Source organism: Suricata suricatta, chromosome 8 (assembly GCF_006229205.1).
Source record: "Suricata suricatta isolate VVHF042 chromosome 8, meerkat_22Aug2017_6uvM2_HiC, whole genome shotgun sequence".
In the NCBI taxonomy this organism is placed as follows: domain Eukaryota; kingdom Metazoa; phylum Chordata; class Mammalia; order Carnivora; family Herpestidae; genus Suricata; species Suricata suricatta.
In genome coordinates, this window is record NC_043707.1 from 127,067,964 (window position 1) to 127,091,334 (window position 23,371).

The 23,371-nt window shown below is 55.0% G+C and overlaps 1 protein-coding gene across 1 annotated transcript in view; it reads left to right on the forward strand.

Moving 5' to 3' along the window:
* The first annotated feature begins 7 nt into the window (after positions 1–7).
* The window catches only part of KIF17 (kinesin family member 17), a 39,287-nt gene continuing 15,923 nt past the window's right edge, over positions 8–23,371 (forward strand). Inside the window, exons 1-8 of the mRNA XM_029945886.1 lie at positions 8–257; positions 3,885–4,031; positions 4,479–4,580; positions 9,828–10,017; positions 13,148–13,600; positions 17,849–17,958; positions 22,664–22,811; positions 23,066–23,100. Coding sequence (XP_029801746.1) covers positions 27–257; positions 3,885–4,031; positions 4,479–4,580; positions 9,828–10,017; positions 13,148–13,600; positions 17,849–17,958; positions 22,664–22,811; positions 23,066–23,100 — 1,416 coding nt within the window. The 5' untranslated portion in view covers positions 8–26. The remainder of the gene's footprint in view (positions 258–3,884; positions 4,032–4,478; positions 4,581–9,827; positions 10,018–13,147; positions 13,601–17,848; positions 17,959–22,663; positions 22,812–23,065; positions 23,101–23,371) is intronic.

Genomic DNA, 23,371 nt, shown 5'->3' on the forward strand with positions numbered 1-23,371 from the left:
GCACGGGGGACCCCAGCCGCGGCGCCATGGCCTCGGAGTCGGTGAAGGTGGTGGTGCGCTGCCGCCCCATGAATCAGCGGGAGCGGGAGCTGAACTGCCAGCCCGTGGTGACGGTGGACTCCGCGCGCGGCCAGTGCTTCATCCAGAACCCGGGCGCCGCCGACGAGCCCCCCAAGCAGTTCACCTTCGACGGCGCCTACCACATGGACCACTTCACCGAGCAGATCTACAACGAGATCGCCTACCCGCTGGTGGAGGTGAGGGCGCCCGGGAGGCCGCCTCCCAGGACCGGCCGGGTAGGGCTGGGAGTCACCCCGGGGGGCCTGAGCGGGCCGCCCTTCCGGAGGAGCGTGGGTGGACATCACCAGCTTGGGCTGAAGTCTTTTGTGTAGGCAGGACACTGCGGGGAGCCACCTCCAGCGCCCACGTCCGGGTCTCCACCGTCCGCAGTGCCAAGGCTGACCCTCACTTCCACCCCTTCCTGCCCACAAGAACTCCAGCCCCCAAGACCCTCTACCCCCCAGCCCTCCACCATCCTCTGAGAACTTGAGGCCTTCTCTAAACGCTCTAGCCGCTGCCCCCAGCCGCCACCACCTCCTCTTTCTCCCAGGCCATGCATGGCTTCCTCCCCTCAGCATTCACAATCCCCTGTCATCCTCCCTGGGTCAAGCCTATGGGGGTGCGGGTGGGGTCGGGGTGGTGAAAGACCTCTGCTTCCCTCCTTCTGCCTTAGTCTTGGAGGAATGGAACCCCTTTACCTTGGGTCTAACCTGCCATCTTCTCTAGCGACAGTTTGTCACCCTCCAAAGGGCTTTTGCTTTCCAGAGCCCTCACACTAGGTAGCTGGTGCATTTGGGAAATGGGGAGACTAAGGCCCAGAGGAGGGAAACCTCCCCAAGCTCCCACAGTGGGTGGGTTTCTAGCCGAGGAGTGGCGGCAGCTCTGCCCTGCGCCTTCTGGCCACGGGCTCTTCCTCTCTGCCAGCACCTCCCCACCTGTTCACTGCGCAGTGGGTCACTAGGTAAGTGAGGTGTCACAGATGGTCCCACGAAAAAAGGAAAAGTTTGAGAAATGTCGCGCACAGCCTTCCTCGCATGAAGCTGCACAAAGGCGAATTACCACCCTTGAGGCTCTGGGGAGTCTTGCAGCAAAGAAACTGGCTTGACTTATGGAACCCAGCATTTCCAAAATGTGTTTTAGGACCCTTTTTGTTTTCACTGGCACAACAGCACCCTCCAGGGCACATTTCCAGCCTGTAATGCAGTTTCGTGGGAATTCTTGCTGAGGGTGCGAGCAAGTGAAAGAGAGAGTTAGTTAGCAGTTGGTTTCCTGAGAGTCAGCTCGGAGGTAAGAGAACAGGGTGACATGCAGAACCCTGAGTGGAAGGACAGAGTGGCCCACACTTGGACCGCTTCCCCCTGCAAGCCCGTCCTTTGTGGATCTGGAGGCACCCTTGATGGGTGAAACCTTTTTGAAATCTTATGTTTTGCCTTAAAAATGTATGTAAACTTGTTTTTTTCTTTTAATTTTTAAAAATCTTTCTTTACTTTTGAGAGAGAGAGAGTGAGCGAGTGAGTATGATTTGGGGAGGGGCAGAGAGAGAGGGAGACACAGAATTCCAAGCAGGCTCCAGGCTCTGAGCTGTCAGCACAGAGCCTGACGCGGGGCTCGAACCTGAGGACCATGAGATCATGACTTAATTAGTTAACCAACTGAGCCACCCAGGTGCCCCCAAAATTGTTTTCTACTTCACTGCAGAACAGTACTGTTCTGTAGAACTTTCTGCAGTGGTGGAAATTTCTGTATCTAGGCTGTCCAAGTAAGTACCACTGGCCACATGTGGCAAGAAAGCACTTGGAATGACGCTAGTGCTACTGAGGAACTGAATTTTACTTTTGTTTAGAGTCAAGTTAAATTTAAATAACTCGCATGGCGAGCGGCCCCCACATTGGACGGCACCCTAGAGCAATGATTTCCGATACACATATAATGTGAGCTGCATACATAATTTAAATTTTCTAGTAGCCATATTTTATTTTATTATTTTTAATAGTTTATTTTCAAATTGGTTTCCATATAACACCCAGTTCTTCTCCCCACAAGTGCCCCCCTCCATGACCATCACCGCTTTCCCACCCTCCCCCTCGCCCTTCAGCCATATTTTATAAATTAAAAGAAGGCATGCATGGTGGCTCAGGCGGTTGAGGGTCCAACTCTTGATTTCAGTTCAAGTCATGATCCGAGGGTCGTGGGATTGAGTGCCACAGCAGGCTCCTCACTGGGCATGAAGCCTGCTTGGGACTCTCTCTGTCTTTCTGCCCCTCCTCTGCTCAAGCTTGTGCGCTCACTCTCTCTCTCTCTGTCTCTCTCAAAATAAAAAAAATAAAAGTAAAAAGTGAAAGGAAACTAATGAAATTAGTTTTAATAATAGATTTTTATTTAACCCAGTACATCCAGAACATTATTTCAAGAAAACATACTGATACCTGTTGTCATCATGTGACATTATGTGTCAGTGACAGATAGTTTCCATTTTCTTTACATTCTTCCTTGGACTAAGTCTTTGAAATCAGATTTGAAATCAGACCTGTGTCTTACGTTGTAACATGTTGCAGATGCTAAAGTGTCAACAGTTCAAACGAACTGTGACAAAAAATAAAGTTCCGTGTAACAGAAAAATATTTTATACTGCTTCAGTTAAATGTATATTAACTAAAATAAAATAAATTCAGTTCCTCGGTCGCACTGGGCCCGTTGCTAGTGTGGCTGATGACTACCCTACTGGACAGTGAAGCGATAGATGATTTTGTATAGAATGTCTTCTCCGGGTTGGGGTGACACTGATGTTCTGGGCCCTGCACCATGGTGACCCTGCATCTGTCCCCCACTCTGAGGAGCCCAGCGGTGGCTCCTGGCTGGGCGATAGGTCTGCCATTGCCTCTCCCCCGGCACAAGGGGCGGGGCCATGTGCAGAAGCTTGACTTCCAGGCTCTTTCCCCAGCAGTTCCTCTGGGATCCTGAGCCCCATGGTGGCCCCCATGGTGGCCCACAAGGTGGGTCCTCGCAGTGTTACTGGGCCTAGATGCCAGGTGGGCCTGTGGGGCCCCTGTTCTGACCCAGAATTCCCCTGCCCCATGCTGAGTGACCTCGCGAGCTCTGTGAGGGCAGGGACTGGGGTTCACCTCGTTCACTGCCATGTCCCCAGCCCGCATGCCCGTGGGTGGAATAGATGTGCCCGTGAATAAAGAGCGATTTCGGGGTTGCCATCGCTTTGCTCCTTTCTTCCCTCCCCCTCGGCCCGGCTCCACCTGCTCTCAGCTTCTGACCTCTCTGCACCCCCTCAGCCTGGAATGCCTTCCTCTTTCTCACTGTCAGCTCCCCCCACTCTGTCCACCCTCCCCGGGGGGGTTCCCCACCCCCAACTCCCTCTCCTTTCTTGCTGCCGAACTTCCATGTTACATGCACTTCCCCGTCCCCTTGACAGTCACTCGTCCAGGTCTGTCTCCACCACATTTCAGGCACTTAGTGAGTGCCCCTGTATGCCAGCCTTCCGTGCTCCAGGGCAGGAAATAGTTTGCATGCAAACCTCACCACAGGCTTAGAAGGAGGTGCTGTTCTGTTCCTGAGGGGAAACTGAGGCTCAGGGTGCCTAAGTAAGACCGGTTCCCCGGGCACACAGGAAAAGAGTGAAGCTGGAATTGAACCCCTGAGACAGGGGCCAGGCTCCACCGCACAAGCCCTTAACACCACGCAGGGACAGTCTCCCCCACCAGGAGATGGACCCCTTGAGGACAGAGCTGTGACTTATCTCTCTACCGCACGGCCAGCGGCGGAGTCTAGCAGGGCTCGGCCGGCTGAGCCCTGGGGTTGGTCCTCCCACGCAGGGTGTCACTGAAGGCTACAACGGCACCATCTTCGCCTATGGCCAGACGGGCAGCGGGAAGTCCTTCACCATGCAGGGCCTGCCGGAGCCCTCCTCCCAGAGAGGCATCATCCCCAGGGCCTTCGAGCACGTTTTTGAGAGCGTCCAGGTATGGGCCTCCTGGAGGGAAGGGGCGGCCTGGGGGTTCCTGAGACCCTACCCTGGATGATCCTGGAGCACTTCCCTCCAACGGCATGGACTCGGAGCACCTCAGAGCCTGCCGGGACTCGACAGCTGAGTGGAGGCCTGTGGCCTCAGTTTCTCTACCTGAATAGTGGGGAGACCGCTCCCATTTCCTTCTTCCTGAGGCTTGTGGAGAAAGCATGCGCCAGTAGCAATATAAGAATGACACAAGCCAGAGAAGCAGAGGCCTCACTGAGCTGGAGAGGGGACGGGCAGCCTGCCAGGCAGGGTTGGGGGCTCCCCTCCCCTCGACGTCGCCTCTCCTGCCTTGATGTCCTTTCGTGACGTCCTGGCTGAAGAGGGCTTCAGGTGCAGGGGCCGGTCTGGCAGCAGGTGCTCAGGTGTCGGTGCTGTCCCTGCCCAACCCCTGCAGTGTGCAGAGAATACCAAGTTCCTGGTCCGGGCCTCCTACCTGGAGATCTACAATGAAGACGTCCATGACCTGCTGGGGGCTGACAGCAAGCGGAAGCTGGAGGTGGGCGTGCAGGTGTGGCGTGGGCAGGTCAGGGCTGGTGGAGAGGGGGCTGCATCAGGACATGCTCCCCCGGAAACACAGCGAGGGTGTCCTGAGGGCACATGCGCCACTTCGGACTAGAGCAGGGACTTTCAAACTTGAATTTTGGAGGCATCTCCGAGTCCCTGTTGCAGGGGAGTGGCTAAAGGGCCTGCCCCGACCATGCATTGCAGGGGTCTCTCCCCTCACCTAGGGAGTGCCGTCTGTCTCAGGTGAAATAGATGGAGTCTTGTGATAGATTTCATTTGAAAACTGGGTTCCACTTCTGAAAAAATTACTGTGAAATTCTCTAAGGGCCCTTCAAACTAAAAAAAAAAGTAACGATCATCATTTATTGGGCACGATTCCCTGACTGCTTTAGGTACATGATCTTGTGTCACAGTCGTGGTCATCTGGCCAGGTAGCTGTTTTTTGCAGTCTGCCAGGGTGAGAAGGGACGCTTAGCTTAGTTAGCTTGCCTAAGTTGGTGGCCCAAACTGGATTTGAATCCAGGTCTGTCTGACTTTAAGGTCCTGAATCTCAAACATCCCATTTCACTGTTGGTGGCCTCAGATTCTGAGACTTTGTTCCCTTTAGAAAGGGGTCTGGTGTGGGGACACCCCAGGACGGATGACACCACCTTATAAAGTAGTTGTGGGGACTGAAGAGGGTGGTGAGGACGTGCCGCTCACAGAGCGCAGGCGCACATAAGGCCATCGGCAGGTGAGCGCTTTCATGCCATCGGGATTCCAGGAAATGTGACTGGGGCTCTCAGGAGTTCAGGACCACCCACAAAGAAGGAGTCAGGGCTGGCTTGACTGGTCACGGAGAATCACACACATTTTGTGACTTTTCCCCTCTTCTAAAAGGCTGGAGTCAGAAGAAAAGAACAGCATTTCCCAGCAAGGTGCAGCAGCATTAGATGCTTTGAGAGGGGGTCTGTAAAGAATGGCAGAACTTGGCTGACCCTTTAAGGAACTCAGTGAGGTGACCCACTGGACAGCCAGTTGGTGACAAGGCTGGACCCAGGTCTAGGCGTTAGTATGAGGCCTTGGTCATGTGTCCTATCTGGGCTCTTTAAATGCTGGGCAGGCCAGGCCAGGTCCAAGGAGGAGAGGCCAGCTGGGAGAGGCCGAGGTAGTTCTGTGGCCAGATGCTCCTGCGGCCCCTTATCCAACCAGGCAACCAGTGGACCCCCCGAGGGGCCCACGACCAGCACTGGAGTGAGCTCACCTCCCTCCGGGTCAGAATGCCCCAGCTGAGGGAGCATCTCCCCTCAGGAGGTTGCCACGGAGATTCCCATTTTTTTTTAAATTGTTTTTAATGTCTTTATTTTATTTTGAGAGACAGAGCAGAGAGTGAGCAGGGGAGGGGCAGAGAGAGAGAGGGAGACACAGAATCTGAGCAGGCTCCAGGCTCTGAGCTGTCAGCACAGAGCCCGACATGGGGCTCGAACCCACAGACTGTGAGATCATGACCTGAGCCAAAGTCGGACACTTAACCGACTGAGCCATCCAGGTGCCCCTGGAGATTCCCATTTTATAGGTAAAACCATTTAGAGAGAGAAGGTAACTTGCCTGAGGCTAGGAAGCCACAAAGTCAGGGTTGAACATGTTTTTTTAACCTTTATTTTTGAGAAAGAGAGAGACAGAACATGAGAAGTGGAGGGGCAGAGAGAGGGAAACACTGAATGCAAAGCAGCCTCCAGGCTCTGAGCTGTCAGCACGGAGCCCGACATGGGGCTCGAACCTACGAACCTTGAGATCATGACCTGAGCTAAAGTCAGATGCTCAACCGACTGAACCACCAAGGATCCCCAGGGTTTGACATTTTCGATGACAAACTGCTGAAGTCTTCCCAGGGCGTGCGTCTGGACAGCCACGGGATGGGAGAGGCAGGGAAGGAGAACCAGATGAGGGGTGCTATGATACCTCCCAGCCCTCCTGCCCTGCATGGCCTCCAGATCTGACAGGATGTGGGAATCACCTGGTTGCCCCCACCCCCTCCCCATGTGGGGGCAGGGCTATTCCCCTACTCAGCTTCAGCCTCCTGCTTGCCCCCTGACCACCCCGCACCACTTGCCCACTTGCCTTGGGCTCATCTGGGAGGGGCGGGGGTCTGTGTGTTTCTCTCTGACCCTTGACCACTCTGTGATCCAAGTGAACAAATCACACCTCAGGGAGCAGCAGTCTTGAAAAATGTGTTTGTTCCGGCCGTATGGTGGAAAATGCCTTAAAAATTTGATCTGGAAAGACCCATAGAGAGCTTCTAGTCAGCCCTTTCCTGGTGCAGATGAGGACAGTGAGTCCCAGGGAGGGGAAGGGACTTGGCCAAGGCCACACAGCTAGTCACTAGTAACGGTGTTGGTACCAGAACTTGTGTGAGGGTTTCCTCCCAGTATTTTGGGGGGCCAGCAATCTGGAAAACCCCTAGGGCAATAAGAAGCCAGTAATGGGGCTCCAGTCAAGGGAGGCACATCCATCGAGTGATTCATTCATTCAGCAAAGACGGGAAGGCCTCCCTGTGCCAGCTGCCGGGCCACGTGCTACTGCAGGTCCACAGGGGTGTGACCTCCCTTCCTTCCCGTCCCCATGCTGGCTGGGACCTGGCCTGTCCCCTACCCACTCCCCACACAGCGGTGCTTTGCGCTTTCTGGGCTGGAACCCCCAGCCGCCCACTGGGAGTCTTTCTAGTGTCTTCTCTCTTCTGGCGCCGGAGCATCTGAGTTCTACAGCTCAGCCCCCGACAGGATAAAGGGGAGAGGAGGAAGGCACAGGCATTGCTCCCATGTGTCAGTCCCAAAAGGCCAGTCTGGGACGATCAAGGTCCCCTGCCAACCTGCGCTGGGACATCAGGGGGCCCTCTCCTCCCTCAACACTGGGGACCCTAGAATGGCCTCTGTTACCCAGGCCCTGAGGGCTGGCAGCGGTGCCCTTGCCCCGTCTGGGCCCCACGCCTAAGGCTTGGTGAGTCAGGGCGGACCGGTGTGGGGGGCAGGGGCCGCCAGTGACAGCTGCACTCTGGGACGCTCCCCCGGGGGCACTGGGTTGGGGGTGGACCCGCCGCCTCCTGGAGAAGGTGCTGAAGGTGCTCCTGTCGACCTCAGAACCGCCTTAGGAGGAGTGCGCGCTGTGCTGCTCCTTTATTGCAGAGGAGGAAACTGAGGCTCAGTGCACGGAGTATGACCAGCCCCCGGGCACGCAGTCAGGAAAGGGTGAGACTGCACTTGAACCCAGGAGGCCAGGCCCCACAGCACAAGCTCGAGCCCCAGGGCCTGAGAGTTTGGTAATTAGAGGTTAGATCAGCCTGGGCGAGGAGGGGTTTGGGGAAGCAGTTTCACTCTCTCCCCCCACTGCTCATACTGGGCATTGGAGGTGAGGCCTTGGGAGCCTCTCAGTGCACTGGGGCGGGGGCGGGAGGGGGGACAGTGTCAGGAGCCCTTCCTTCACGCTGGCGGCATCCCATCCGTTGCCATGGTGACAGGCTCTGCGCTGCTTTGCGGGGAGGAGTAGTTCCCCAGGAACTCAGAGCCTCCCAGGAAGAGCAGGGCTGAGGCCAAGGGGGCCCAAGACAGTGGGGGAGCTCGAGGTGGGGGCGCAAGCTTTCCAGGGCCTAAAAATAGGGCGGTGGCAGCTTGACATGAGGCCTTGCCCCCCCCCCCTCCGCACCCAGGCCCCATCCCCCTGCCCCCCGCCCCTCTTACTTGCTGGCTGCACCTCCTCCACGTCCCCTCAGAACTGGGATTACATCTGTCCTTTTCTGAGTCCTCGTAGCTGTCTTCCAGAAGTAGGATTTGTTACCATTTGACTGATGAGGAAACTGAGGCGGAGAGAGGCAAACTGGCTTCTCCAGCCAGCAAGTGGCAGAGCCAGGTCCCTTCCCCAGGTCTCAGTAGCTGACTGCCTCTCCCCGAGGCCGGAGCAGCCGCCGTCACCAGGCCTGCTGTGCGCAGGCAGCTTCCGGTCCCAGGAGCCGGCTCTGAGGCCAAGCAGGGATGGTCACTGAGATGCTGCAGCGACACTTCAGGACACCTGAGGCCACCCTCTGCAGGGTCTCCTGCTTCTGCTCTTGGTGCTCCATCCTCACCCCCAGCTTCTAGGTCAAGGTCAGCCCTTTATCATCATGCTTCAGTGACTCCAGGATGCTTCAGCCTCTCTCCATAGACTGCCTCTAGAATCTTCCATTGCCTATGACCCCACTGCTGCCCTGTGGGCACTAATAGCTCTGTGAGCTTCAGCAAATCACTTAATAATTCTGCACCTCAGTTGTTTTTCCGTTCCGTGAAGCCGGGTCCTTCATTCTGGGTCTGGCTGTTTCTCCACATGTAAGTGGATAGAGCAAGCCCGCGCGCCCCCAGGCCCCAGGCGGCAGGGGTCCGAGTCCCCAGGGACCCAGCGGCTGCCTGGATCACACCACCCGAGCCTCCCTGGGCTCAGACCAGCAGAGAGATAACTTGTCCTAATTCACTCTGCTCTTTGCCAGAGTACTTTTATTTCCTCACACTTGACAAATATTTCATCTCACAGCTCTGTGTCAGCAGCAAAATAACTTGGCTGCCTGGAGAGGAAGCAGAGAGCAGTCAGATAAATTAATTTACTGGCTGCCATCACGCTGAGGGTGGGGGGCCGCCCGAGCTGTGGGCCAGCGGGAGTTCTTGGCAGCAAATGGCCCTACACTGGCCATGATCCAAGGGTCTGGAAACATTCTTGTGTCCCCGGAGTCACAGCAGAGGGGGATCAGGAGCCATACTGACAGGGCAAAAGAGAAGACCTCAGAGCCCTTGGGTGATGACAGGGTCAGCCCCTGGGAACTAAAGCTCCCAGTCTAGAAACTTCCTTCATAATGATAGCACTGACATCAGCAGTGCGGACAGCTGCTGGCATTTATGGGGCACTTGCCATGAGCCAGGCACTGTGACAAGCATTGGTCGGGCCTTATTTGACTGAAACCTCACGACAACCCCAAGAGATGAGTATCACATACCCATTTTATAGATGTGGAGACTGAGGCCTAAGACCAGTTAAGTCACTGGCCCAAGGTCCCACAGCAGGTAGGAGGTGGGGTGAGTCTGAGGCCGGTTCCACATGGAACAAAGCTCCGGCCTGTTGCAGGAAGTTTGAGCGGCGGCTGGCACCGCAGGAGGGCAGAGGCGGCCGAGCTGGGCCCTTCCCCGGATTCCGCGGGGGTCTGTGGTCCCACCCGGCTCTGACCCGCCCCTGTGCCCCCCAGCTGAAGGAGCACCCGGAGAAGGGGGTGTACGTGAAGGGGCTCTCCATGCACACGGTGCACAGCGTGGCCCAGTGCGAGCGCATCATGGAGGCCGGCTGGAAGAACCGCGCGGTGGGCTACACGCTGATGAACAAGGACTCCTCGCGCTCCCACTCCGTCTTCACCATCGGCATCGAGATCGACGCTGTGGGTACGTGGGCAGGGGGGCGCCGGGCGGCGGGGCCCCTCTGAAACTGGGAGCAGAGACTCTCGACCCAACAGTCCCGTCCCATGTTCAGGCCCGTATTTCTAGGATAAACGTCACGGACAACAGTAATGAAAATACTAAAGCTTGTGCCCAGCGAGCACTTAGTACGGGCCGCAGAGCTTATTGCTTTAGCTCATTTGCTCCTTACAGCAACCCTGGGAGGTGGCTACCAACATCATCCCCACCTTACAGACGCGGAAGGCAAGGCCCCACGACTGGAAAAGTGTCAGAGCTGGGCATCGATCCCAGGGCTCTGTCCCCAGAATGTGCCACCTGGAGCTTTTGGATTGTCCTCCTTCTAGGCAGTGCTCTCCGCTCTTCAGTCATCTCCCTCCTCCTCCTTTCTGGAAGAGTCCCTGGGGAAGGGAAGAGGAAGGGAAGAAACACATCTTTGTTTCTAATTCCCATTGTACAGATGAGAAAACCGAGGCTCTGAGAGGTGCAGCCGGTTGCTTGTGCAGATTTCTGCACCAGTAACGGAGGTATTTGAACCCCCGTCTCTCTGACATCTGGGTTCTTCCCACAAACACGGCAGCTGCCTCCATGCCTGTGGTACATCATGAATAGAACTCTCGAGAACACTGCAGCAGGATGCAGCCTCCGCCCAACCGGGAGCATAATTCTGGAGAGATCCCTGACCCATGGTCAAGGTTGGGGCACCTCCTACTACATGGCCCAGCCATGTGTGGGAACTTGGGTCCAGGCCAACTTGCTTGTGTGTCCTGGGTCTGTGACTCCCTGGGGCGCTGATACAAGGAGGGTGGGGTCCATGAGGTCACAGCCTCACGTGATGAGGTGTGGGGGGGGCAGGGACCAGGGCAGGGGAGGACAAAGCGAGCGCCTCTTGGTCTTTGCACCTCTTGGTTTTGGAGCTTGAGGCAGGCTGCCTGGAAACAGGCTTTCTTTGGAAACAGGCTTTTAAACAAATTTAAAAGGTTTTTATCATTTCCGTTTTAAAATAAGTTCAATAGGGGCGCCTGGGTGGCTCAGTTGGTTAAGTGTTTGACTTTGGCTCAGGTCATGATCTCACCACTCAGGGGTTCCAAGCCCCACGTTGGGCTCTGCGCTGACAGCTCAGAGCCTGGAGCCTGGAGCCTGCTTCAGAGTCTGTGTTTCCCTCCCTTTGTGCCCTTCCCCCACTCACGCTCTCTGTCTCTCTCAAAAATAAATAAACATTTTAAAAAAGCTTTAAAATTAAAAAAAAAGAATAAATCTTAAAAAAAGTAAGTTCAATAAAGATAATTTAGGGATTAGAGAAAAGTGGGGAAAATTACTCAGAAACATAACTGACTATTAGCATTTGAGCATATTGGGTTTTTTTGGTCCCTTTTTTTTCCCCTACGAAAATTATAAACACGATCAGAATCTTACACTATGAATATAGTTTCTCCCCTGTGTTTTGTCCCCCATGCTGTCACTGAGTATCATTTTTGCTATGTCTTTGTGACCAAGGGTGCTGCCTGAGGGACAGTGCATTGTGAATGCTCCTGTCTAAGCATCCTTAGAGGGCAATAAAGTTGTTTCCAGTTTCGGGTGTTGTAAATAATGCCATGATGAACATCTTTGTGCATAAACCCTTTTCTGCGTTTAGAGTCGTTTCCTTGGATTATACTTCTTGGAGTAGACCTCCTGGGGCAAAGGGCATAAACCTGTTTTTAGGGTTTCTGGTTCATTCTGCCAAGAGCTTTCTTGCTTTAAGTTTATTTATTTTGAGAGAGAGAGAGAGCAAGTATGAGCAGAAGGGCAGAGAGAGAGGCTGATAGCATAGAGCCTGATGTGGGGCTTGATCTCACGAACCGAGAGATCATGACCTGAGCTGAGATTGAGTCAGATTTTTAAAAATTTATTTAAATGTTTATTTAATTTTGTGAGAGAGTGACAGAGCAGGAGTGGAGGGGGGGAGCAGAGAGAGAGGGAGACACAGCATCTGAAGCTCCAGGCTCTGAGCTGTCAGCACAGAGCCTGATGCAGGGCTCAAACCCACAAACTGCGAAGTCCTGACCTGAGTTGAAGTCGGCTGCTTCCGACTGAGCCCCCAGCCAATAGCGTTCCAAAAGCACAATTCCAAGTTCCTCCTTCCTGCTCCTGCTTTAAAAAAAGCCTCAAACTTCAAGCTCCTCACATGTCCAAGCCTCTACTGGGTGCCCGCCAGGCTTTCTGTTTCTTGACTTCAGGTTGCTGTGCACATGGGCAAAACTAGGCCAGTTCAACCAGCAGGAGACTGAGGAGGAAGCCCTGCCTCCCCGCCCGCCTGCCCCCCCTCCCCCCACCGCCTGCCTGCCCCCTCCCATCTTGTTGGAAACCCAGTCAAGTGATTTCCCCCAAGTTTCATGGCTACTAAGAAATAGAATCAAGATCGGACCCCCACGATCTGTGTGTTCAGTCCCTGTGCTCTAAGCCCCTGCTACCCACCGGGCCCAACTCCTGTCACCCTCAGCACTGGGTCTGCCTTGCTCTCGTGACCTCAGTCACCGTCACCTCAGAACTGGGCTTGTTCTCTGGGGAACGAACCCCTGCGTGTGCTGGGACCGACTCCATAAAAATGCGCTGTCCGTTTACTTTACTCCTCCCAACAACCAGCCCCAGTGAGGAGTTGTAGGTAGTCTCATTTTGTTGATGTGAACCTTAAGGATCAGAGAGATACATGGCTCTGTCAAGGTCAGACAGCAAGGAGGAGGCAGGGGTGGGTTGGGAAGAGCCTCTTAAAGCCCAGTGTCTTTTGCGTTGAAGGATGCGAGGTGCTGGTGACCCAGGCTTCCCAGGAAATCTGGAGGGGAGCTGTTGTTCTCCCCGAAAGAAGTCTTGCTGCACTCAGAGAATAGTCTGGACCCCCCAGCCCCCCTTCCCCAAGTCAGGCAGCCCTGTGTTCTGATCTTGGATTCACCACTTAGCAGCGGTGTGACCTTGGGCAAATTAAATGCCCTTTCTGAGTCTCAGTTTCCTCATCTGGAAGATGGGGGCAGTAATTGTGCCACTTTCATGGGCTCCTGTGTGGCTAACAGACCCTCAGCGGCTGAGAGATCTCGGTGCCCGGTGGCTCAGTGTCCTCCCCCTCTGCCTGGTCCGTCTGCAGATGAGCGGGGCAAGGACCACCTCCGGGCGGGCAAGCTGAACCTGGTGGACCTGGCGGGCAGCGAGCGGCAGTCCAAGACGGGGGCCACGGGGGAGCGGCTTAAGGAGGCCACCAAGATCAACCTGTCGCTGTCCGCGCTGGGCAACGTCATCTCGGCCTTGGTGGATGGGCGCTGCAAACACATCCCCTACCGGGACTCGAAGCTGACTCGGCTGCTGCAGGACTCGCTGGGGGGCAACACGAAGACGCTGATGGTGGCCTGCCTGTCCCCTGCTGACAACAACTACGACGAGACCCTCAGCACACTGCGCTACGCCAACCGGGCCAAGAGCATCAGGAACAAGCCCCGCATCAACGAGGACCCCAAGGACACCCTCCTGCGCGAGTACCAGGAGGAGATCAAGAAGCTGAAGGCGATCCTGGCCCAGCAGATGAGCCCCGGCAACCTGTCAGGTGCGTAGCAAGGGGAGGCGGGACAGGAAGGGCCCGGATGGAGGAGAAAGGCTCCCTCCCTTTGTCTTCTGCTTCCGGCTTTTCATCTGAGAGAGGGGAAGCGAAGGCACATGTCCTCTCCACTTTTTGCCTGCATAGCTTTACAAAAATTTTTTTTAATATTTATTATTTTTGAGAGAGAGAGAGAGAGAGAGAGAGCATAAGCAGGGGAGGGTCAGAGAAAGAGGGAGACACAGAATCTGAAGCAGATTCCAGGCTGTCAGCACAGAGCCCGATGCAGGGATTGAACCCAAGAATGGCGGATCATGACCTGAGCGGAAGTTAGAGGTTTAAAGGACGGAGCCACCCAGGCGTCCTATGTAGCTTTAGAACAGAGAGAGCCCTGTGTGTGACAGCTGGACGGTGTCTGCACTGACGGACTCCGCAAGAGGTCTGTCCAGCCTGTTCCGTCCGCTTCAGGCTCTGTCGCCTGCTCCCCCTTCCCAGCTGCACACCCCCCATCCCCACCCCCCATCTCCTTCCTGTCTCCGCAGCAGCATCGTGACGCTGTGCAGCTTAACAGCCGGTGACTCACTCCCCCACGTGCCACCCCCTCTCCCACTTAGGCACCTTGTGATTGCAGCTCTCGCACCCAGATATTAGGCTGTCATCTGGCAAGTAGAAATCGATACCTGTGGCACAGAGGTCCTTGCAGACTCCAGGGTTTTGTTTACCTGAGGATCCCTTGGGGAAGGGAGCACAAAAGAGCCAGAATCCATCTGTTCATTCATCCATCTCCCCACCCACCTTCCTTCTGTCCATCCATTCTGTGTACCCTTTCATCCACTTATCCATCCACTCATCCATCTACCCACCCATCCATATACCTACCCCCCTACCCACCCAGCCATCCACCCATCTATTCACCTATCCATCCATCCATCCATCCATCCATCCATCCATCCATCCATCCATCCACTCATCCACCCATCCATTCACCTGTCTACCCATCCATCCATCTATCCATCTACTCATTTATCCATCCATCTACCCATCCACCCAGTCATCCACCCATCCAACCATCAATTGATCTATTGATCCATCCATCTATCCAATCATTTAACTATCCAAACAATTGTCCATCCATCCATCCAATCATCCAACTCTCTAACCAATTATCTAACCATCCATCCATCAATCCATCCACCCATCCACCCATCCACCCATCCACTCACCCACTCACCTATCTACCCGTCCATCCATCTATCCATCTACTCATTTATCCATCCATCTACCCATCCACCCAGTCATCCACCCATCCATTCACCTATTTACCCATCCATCCATCCATCCATCCATCCATCTACCACTCCATCGCCCCACCCAGCCATCCACCCATCCACTCACCAGTCTACCCATTTATCCACCCATCTACTTCCCTACCCATTTACTCATTCATCTACCTACCCTTCCATCGACCTACCCACCCTCCCACCCACTCCATTATTTATCCATCTACCCACTTACCCGTCTATTCAACAACCATCTGTTTAATCTACCCATCCATTTACGCATTCTATCTACCGGTCCCATCCATCCTACCATCTGTACCTCCCCTCACTGGTTCACTCCATGCTGTCATCTGCCCTTTTATCTGTGCTTCCACTCACCCACTCACCCACTCACCCATCCATTCAAAGCTCACTGAGCACCCTCTGTTTGTGGACCTTCTCATCAGTCCCAGCCCTCAGCCCTGCTCTCCCTGTGGTTCCTGGCCTCTTTCTGTCTTCCCCGTTCAGCCAAACCTGAAACACTTGTTTGTTCTCCTGGCTCCAGTGGCCCCAGTTGCTCTCCCTTGCGCCAGGTGCCGCAGGCCCTGCGCCCGACACATGGAATCTGCCCTCGTTATCCTCCTGTCCTCCTCATTCAGTCTGGGGGTCTCACCTCAGGCCTCCCGTGTCAGCTCCCTTAGTCAACACCCTCCCTCCTCCTCCTTCTTCTTAATGTTTATTTTGGTTGGTGGGGGAGAGGGAGAGAGGGAAGGAGAGAGAGAGAGAATCCCAAGCAGACTGACAGCAGTGAGCCCAATGCAGGGCTCAAACTCACGAACTGTGAGATCATGACCTGAACCAAAGTCAGATGCTTAACTGAGTCACCCAGATGCCCCATCCCCTCCCTCCTCCCTGAAACCCTTGGTTTCTGGACGCCTTGTGTCCTGGTGCTCCTCCTCCCTCTGCTGCTGCTCCTCAGGCTCCTGGCCAAGTCCTCCCCTCTCCCCACCCCCACGTGGGGCTCACTAGGTTCGGGCCTCCATCCTGACCTCTCTCCATGCTCATTTCCAAGGTGGCTTCACCTCATGGCCTTAAGCCCCATTTCTGTGTCCCTGGCTCACATGTGGCCCTCCAACATGGCCTTGTGTTGAGGTCTTAGTTTATAAAGGGGACTGAGTGGGGGCTCAGGGAGGTCAGTGTTACTCCTGATGGAGAGGCATGGAACACCACACAGGGCCGCAGGGGGAAGCGCTGGTGTTGGTTGGGGAGGAGGGAGGGGTAAGGGGGATCCGGAGCCAGAGCTGGATCTGGAGCCCTTACTGGGGTTTCTGTGGGGAGCGCAGGGCCAGAGTAACAGAGTAGGCCTGGCTGGTTTGAATAATGCCAAGGCACTTGGGTGGCTTAGTCAGGTAAGCATCTGACTTCAGCTCAGGTCATGATCTCACAGTGCGTGGGTTCGAGGCTAGCATCCGGCTCTGTGCCGCCAGCCCAGAGCCTGGAGCCTGCTTTAGATTTGGTGTCTCCTTCTCTCCCTCTGCCCCTCCCCAGCTCATGTTCTGTCTCTCAAAAATAAATAAACATTAAAAAAAATATTAAAAAAGCGAATAATTCCCGTGAGTTGGGGCTCAGGGGCAGGGCTGCTCATCTAGCCCTGGCCCTCAGGGGGTTCGGGCCCGGCAGATCCCGCTGGGAGTGTGAGACAGAAGGGATGTGTGGTGTGGACTTGGCAGTTCTCGGTTGGCAGGTGAAAGTGAGCTAATAACGGCCGGCAGGTTGTTGGCTCTCTCCAAGAATTAGCTGGCCCTGCAAGGGGCGTCTCTCCCTGGCTGGCAAGTCCCCCATGATGTTAAACATCATAAAAATATGGAAAATGTAAAAAAAAAAAAAAAGAAACAGTTGTTACACAGTGTCCCCTGAACGCCAGGCTTGAATATCCAGCTGTTAGTGATCATTTCGAACCTAGTATGTCCGACCCTGGGCTCTTGCTCCTCCCCAACCCGCTTGTCCCCATGCAGGTGATGACAACTCCTTCCGAGTGTTCAAGCCAGAAACCTGGTGTCACCCTTGATTTCTTGTTTTTGCTCAAACCCCCATCGAGTCCAGCAGTAGATCTGGTCTCTACCTTTAAGATAATGTCCAGAATCTGTCCTCTGCGGTCCCCTGAGTCGCTAGCATCTCCTACCTGAATTACTGCAGAGCACGCCCATACCCCAGCAGGTATCCTGGTGTCTGCCCTTGTGCCCCAGTGCAGCCTGGGCAGTCCTGTTCAAATGCAAGTCCTTTTGTTGCCCTGTGCCAACCCTCTGTGGCCTGCTCACCCGAGTCAAAGCCAAAGCCCTCAGCATGGCTTCCGGGGCCCCCACAATCCACTCCGTTCCCTCTGGACTTCCTCATCACCATTCTCTCCCTTCCTTGTTCCACTCCAGCCACACTGGCTTCCTGGCTATTCCTGGAACAGTCCAGGCTCTCATCTGCCATAGGACCTTTGCACTCACTGCTCCCTTCTGTCTGGAAAGCTCTTCCCCAAGATCTCCGCCTGCTTCTCTCTACCACCCGTCAGGTCACTGCCTTTGCCTTACCTTGGTCTAAGTCTCCTGAGTGCACTGTTTGAATTGTAACCTTTCCCCTTGGTTCTTACTCCTGAGCACCCTCCCTCCTTTCTTTCTGTTTCTAGAACGCATCCCTTTGTACAGTGCTGGCATTTTGCTTATTTATTTTGTGTGCCTCCTTCCTCCAACTGAAAACCCAATGTGGGTGTGGAGTTTTGTCTGTTTTGTTTGATGCTGTGTCCCTATGCCTAGAACATACAGGTTCTCAAGAAATATTTGTTGAATGACTGGGTAAATTAGCGTCTTGTATAGAGATGTGCTTAAAATAAATCCAAAACTGTGAAGTTTGTTTTGAATAAGCATGTAGTTGTCTCTTTATGGATTTCTGCTCAGTTCCCGCAACCTGTGTGCACCTTGGTCACAGCCCACATTTTCCGCCTGTCTCCCAGCCCTGCTGTCCAGTCAGGTGCCCCTAAACCCTGTCCAGATCGAGGAGAAGCTGGTGCCCCCACCTGTGATCCCCGCTGACACGGAGGCGGAGAAGCAGCTGATCCGGGAGGTGAGCCCCTGGGCAGGTGGGAGAATGGCGGGCAGGTGCGGCCATTTTGGAGCTCAGAAGGCTGAGGCTCAGAGAGGTGCTGTGACTTGCCCAAGGTCACATAGCTAAGGAGAGTCGGAGCTGGGATGTGAACTCGGGTCCTGACTGCAGAGTGCAGTCCACTCCAGGTCAGGGCCTGTATGGGGTGGGCAGGGAGGGGTGTGGGGGCATCTATAGGAATGCCGTCTCTCCTCAACACCCCAGAAGGGGTGACCGTGGGCTGCTGGGAGTGGAAAAGGCCTTCTGGGTGGTGGGAAGGGGCTGTCCCCCAGACAGGGGTGGTCAGAGTGGAAGGGAGTTGAGCCCTCTGCAGGTGCCAGTGAGAGCTGGGCAGCCCGGGTGGGCAGTGGGGAGCCCCCAGGCACCCATTTGATCAGTGGATATGTGGGGTGCTGGCTTTCCTGAAAAAGCTGCCACCTAGGGGTGCCCGGGTCGTGCTCCCACATGTGTGCCTTCCAGCATCTCCGGTGACCAGCAGGGCAGGCAATAGTAGTACACTGACTGACGGGTGTCAGGCAGATCCCTAGAGGGGGACTTATGCAGCCCGACTCGCCTGAACTTCCTAACTGCCTGCTTAGACTCTGTCCACAGGCCCTGCTGGCTTCCGGAGATCCTGCCGGCTGAGGGTCCCATTCAGAGACCCGCGCATGGGCGTGGGACATTGGCTCTTTCCTGGTGGAGGAACAATGCCAGGCAGGGACAGCTCTTCAGGGACTGGGGTCTGGATGTGTCTACCTCTCAGCTGTAACCTCAGGTGGGATCAGCCCTGGGGCCCCTGGAAGCCCTGGTGAGGATGGATGGGGAGCTGGGGCCCAGCCTCTGGGGGGCAGATGGGGTAAGGCCTGGGAGTCTGGGTCCCGTGGGCTGCAGGACTGGGAGAAATCCACCTGAGCCCCCAAGGGCTGCCTGTGACCGGCAGAGGCTTTTACTCCTTGGGGAGAGGCTCCATTGTGACCCCTGATGTGGCCTTTGTCCTGGCCCCTGTGAAGGTCATGGGAGCTTAGGGCTCATTGCCCTTCCTCTGCGGGCCTGAGGGCCCTGGCAGGAAGGTGATGTCAGGTCTGTCTCTGGGGCTCCGGGCCCCGCTCCTGGGGGGGAGGTGTGCGGGGAGGGGGCCTTTGGGGATGGCTGAGCACAAGCCCACGGAATGAGAGGAACCACGTTTTGGGGTTCAGAGTGGGCTTTGGAATCACGGTCAACAGGTGGCCATCAGTCACTGAACAGTAGGGCTGGGAGGCTTGGCGGGGGGCTGGGATGGAAGCTTCCTCCTGAGGGAGCCTGGGCGGGTGGGCAGGTACCCTGGCCGCTGAGCAAGGTGCCACCGCCCCCTACTGGTCATCATAGAGGAGGCTCTGCTCCAGGCTGGCTGCTCCAAGGAGCAGTGGTTGGATGGTCCTTCTGCCCGGGGTTGCTGGCCTCTTCCTCGTGGTATAATGGATGCTGCCTCAGAGTGCCGTCATCTGAGGCCACCATGGGTTTTGTTCAGGCTCTGGTGTGTCTTCTGTGAGCCCCGCTTGGAGGAAGGGTTGAGGGTATCTGTCTTCCCTCTCTCCTTCCTGCCCATTTCACTTATGACTCGTATTTATTGAGCACCTGCTATGTGTCTGGAACTGTGCTTTTCTTTCCATTCCAGAACTAGTCAGGATGTTCAAGATAAGGGGGGCAGCCCCTGTGTGGAGTGGCAAGGGCACCGGGCCGGGGATGGGCTCAGCCACGAGCTGGAGATGTGACTTTGTGGGCTCAGTCTCCTGACCACCAGGGAAGTGGGGGGTTTGGACCAGAAGATTCCCAGGGTCTGACAAGCTTTTTACCTTCTGCAAGTCCAGTTCTCGGTGGGCTCTGTGACCTTGGGCAGGTTGTTTAAGCTCTCTGAGCATGTGTCCTCCTCTCTAGAATCAGTGCCACAGCAGCTTTCCTGCTGCTGTGAGTGGGGGGTGTCTTCTCACCATTGGGTGGTGGAACTGGCCCCAGGCAGGACTTGGGGGTGTCCTCCAGCCCCTACCCAATCATCAGCAAGCACTTCCTGAGCACCTGTGGGTGCTGGGCATTGTTGCTGGAGGTGCGCCTGGGGAAAACGTTCCGTTCTGAGTACTGAAGGTAACGGGCACGTTCTGTGACCGCAGAGGCCGCACAGGGAGAGGGAGGTCCGCGGTGCAGGCGGGAGGTGGGGGTGGGAAGAGCAAAGTCACTGAGTGGGCGGCTTGGCTTCAGATGGACACACCATCTGAAGATGACAGGCCGATGTGGACTGGGGAGTGAGGGCATCCTTCCGTGTTCCCTGGGAAGAAGGAGACAAGAAAGGAAGGGGTGGAGGGCTGCCGAGGGCGGAGAACGGAAGGACCCAGGAGGGGCCACTGGGCCACTTAAGCGTCCACTCTGGTTCTGGGTCACACATTTGCAACTGGGCCTGGAAGTTGGTCCTGCTGTATGTGTGCATGTGTGCGTGTGTGTGTGCGTGCGTGTGCATGTGCGCATGTGGGCATGTGCACGTGTGAGCACACATACACCTGTGTCTCCAGCCAGGGGTGACTAGTGTGTAGGTGTGAGCAGGCTGAGGCCTGGTTTCACTGGGGTCAGGGCAGCCCTGGGAAGGAACTGTGGAGGGGGCTGGGTGATGAGTGTGGGAAGGGAGGAAGCCAGGGCAAGGGAAGGGGGTGCTGAGACAGCGGATGAGGTGTAGGAGGTCTCCCCATGGCCACTGGAGGGCTGTGTGGTTCTGGGAAGGTTGTGGAACCTCTATGGGCCTCCGTAACCCTGTGCATTGCCCTGAGGCTCAGACATGTCTCAGATGTGCCACAGAAGGTGCAGTCACGTTTTAATAATCCTCTGTCCCCTCTGTCCCTCCCCGAGAGCCCATGTCATAGCGTCTGTACTGTTGTAGAATTCTGTGCTCATTCTGTGATTCTGGAAGCATCCTGGCGAGGTGGGCATGCACATGGGGCTCTCTCGCCTACCCCTGTCCCACCCCTCTGGCCTACTGCAGCAGCAGGCGCCTCTCAGGGGCTCCGTGACACCCAAGGTCACATACTGTCATTAGCTCGTAACCCCCAGCCCCGCCTGGGGGAATGTGCATCAGAAGATGAGTAGTCTGTTTACCCTTATGGCCAGCAGTCTGCTCCGTGCACTTGCTGATTCCGGGGTGTCCACTGAGCCCCTCCTCTGTGCTGGGCATGGAGGCTGCGAGAGCAGAGCGTGCTTGCCGTCTCGCGGGGGAGCTGGACGATACACCCACACTCAGATAGATGAAGACGATGGGAAGCTTCTGACCCATGCTAAGAAGAAATCAGTGAAGTGACAGAGAGGGTGGTCAGGCAGGGCCTCTGGGAGGAGGTGCTATTGAGTTGAGGCTGGAAGAAGGAGCTTGCTGGGTGTGGGGAAGCAAGGGCAAAGGCCCTGAGGCAGGAGGCATGCGGGGCTGTCTCCCAGTCGAAAGTGGCCCATGTGCCCAATGTGGCAAAAATGAGGTCTAGTTAAGATGAAGGTCACTGGGGACTAATATAGGAAGGCATTGAGACCCGGCCTACCAGATGGGAGTGAGGGTGCCCTAGGGAGAAAGGTCTGGGGCGGGGCAAGAGCGGAGGAGGGGGCAGGCCCGGAGGCTCTGTGCACCAGAGGGAAGGTGACAACAAAGATGGAGGCAGAAGCAGAGGAATAAAAATGTATTTTGTCCTCGGTAGCTTGAGGACCATTTGGCTAAAACATATTTATTGACATGCACAGCCATTCATGATATATTGCCTTTTCTTTCATTGTGATTTGTTGCTAGTTTCATTTTTAAATTTATTTTTAAAATTTATATCCAAGTTAGGTAGCATATGGTGAGCAGTGATTTCAGGAGTAGATTCTTTAATGCTCCTCACCCACTTAGTCCATCTCCCCTCCCCAAACCCCTCCAGTAACCTCTGTTTGTTCTCCATATTTGAGTCTTTTATGTTTTTAAAACATTTTTTTAATATTTTTTATTTATTTTCGAGAGACAGAGGCAGTGCGAGCAGGGGAGGGTCAGAGAGAGAGGGAGACACAGAATCCGAAGCAGGCTCCAGGCTCTGAGCTGTCAGCACAGAGCCCGACATCAGGGCTCAAACCCACGAACTGTGAGCTCATGACCTGGGCCGAAGCCGGATGCTTAACCGACTGAGCCACCCAGGTGCCCTGATAAGAGTCTCTTATGTTTTGTTCCCCTCCCTGTTTGTATATTATTTTTGCTTCCTTTCCCTTATGTTCATCTGTTGTGTCTTAAAGTCCTCACACGAGTGAGGTCATATGATATTTGTCTTTCTCTGCCTAATTGCATTTAGCATGATACCCTCCGGTTCCAGCCACCTAGTTGCAAATGGCAAGATTACTCTTTTCGATGGCCGAGTAATACTCCCTTGTATATACATACCGCAGCTTTATCCATTCGTCCCACGTGATATATTGCTTTGTGGAAAGACAGATTACAACCAAATCTTATATGATTGGCCTGTTAAAAATGGAGAGTAAAGTTAGGAAAGGTCTTCACCAGCCAGGAATCATCCCAGGGCTGTCTGTGTAGGCCGTTTTAACTCTGTTCTTGTGGCTTATCGGTATTTCCTGGATCGTTTGAATGCCAGAAACACAGAAAGCTGTGTTGTGACACAGGGATGTGATACCGAGCTTCCCCCCATGTCGCCCCCCGCCCCAGGAGTACGAGGAGCGCCTGGCCCAGCTGAGGGCCGACTATGAGGCGGAGCAGGAGTCCAGGGCCCGGCTGGAGGAGGACATCACTGCCATGCGCAACTCATACGACGTGAAGCTGTCCACGCTGGAGGAAAACCTGCGAAAGGAGACAGGTGGGCGGCCGGCCGGCCCCCTCCCCATTTTACTAACTGACATTCGTAGAGCACTTTCTATGCACCAGGCTCAGTGCTGGGTACGCCTCACAACAGCCCAGCGAGGTAGGAACCGTATCCTCGCTTTATAGGTGAGGAAACTGAGGCACGGAGAGGGTTAGTAAGTTGTCCGTGGTCACGCAGCCGGTACGGCAGGACCGACCAAGGCAGTGTTCTCACCCACGCGGCGTTGCATCTGTGATGCTTGGCCACAGGCTGGGTTGACTTATCCATCACCCATGTTTCATGGGTGAGTTCCTTCCCCCGGTGTGTGTATGTTCTGGTCTCCTCTCCCTTTGAGCCTATCTGTTATCAAAGCAAACACATCCCCAAATAAGGACTCCGTGATTAGCAAGAACTTTCTTTAACCTTGCTGAAAATTTTCATTGTCTTTTTGACATTCTAGAATGTTCCACCCTACCACTATCATTCAAATACCTGTGCTACCAGGCAGCTCAGACCTCCTATACTCCCTGAAATACCATAAAAGCCATCTTGTATTGATGACAATATTGGCCAGT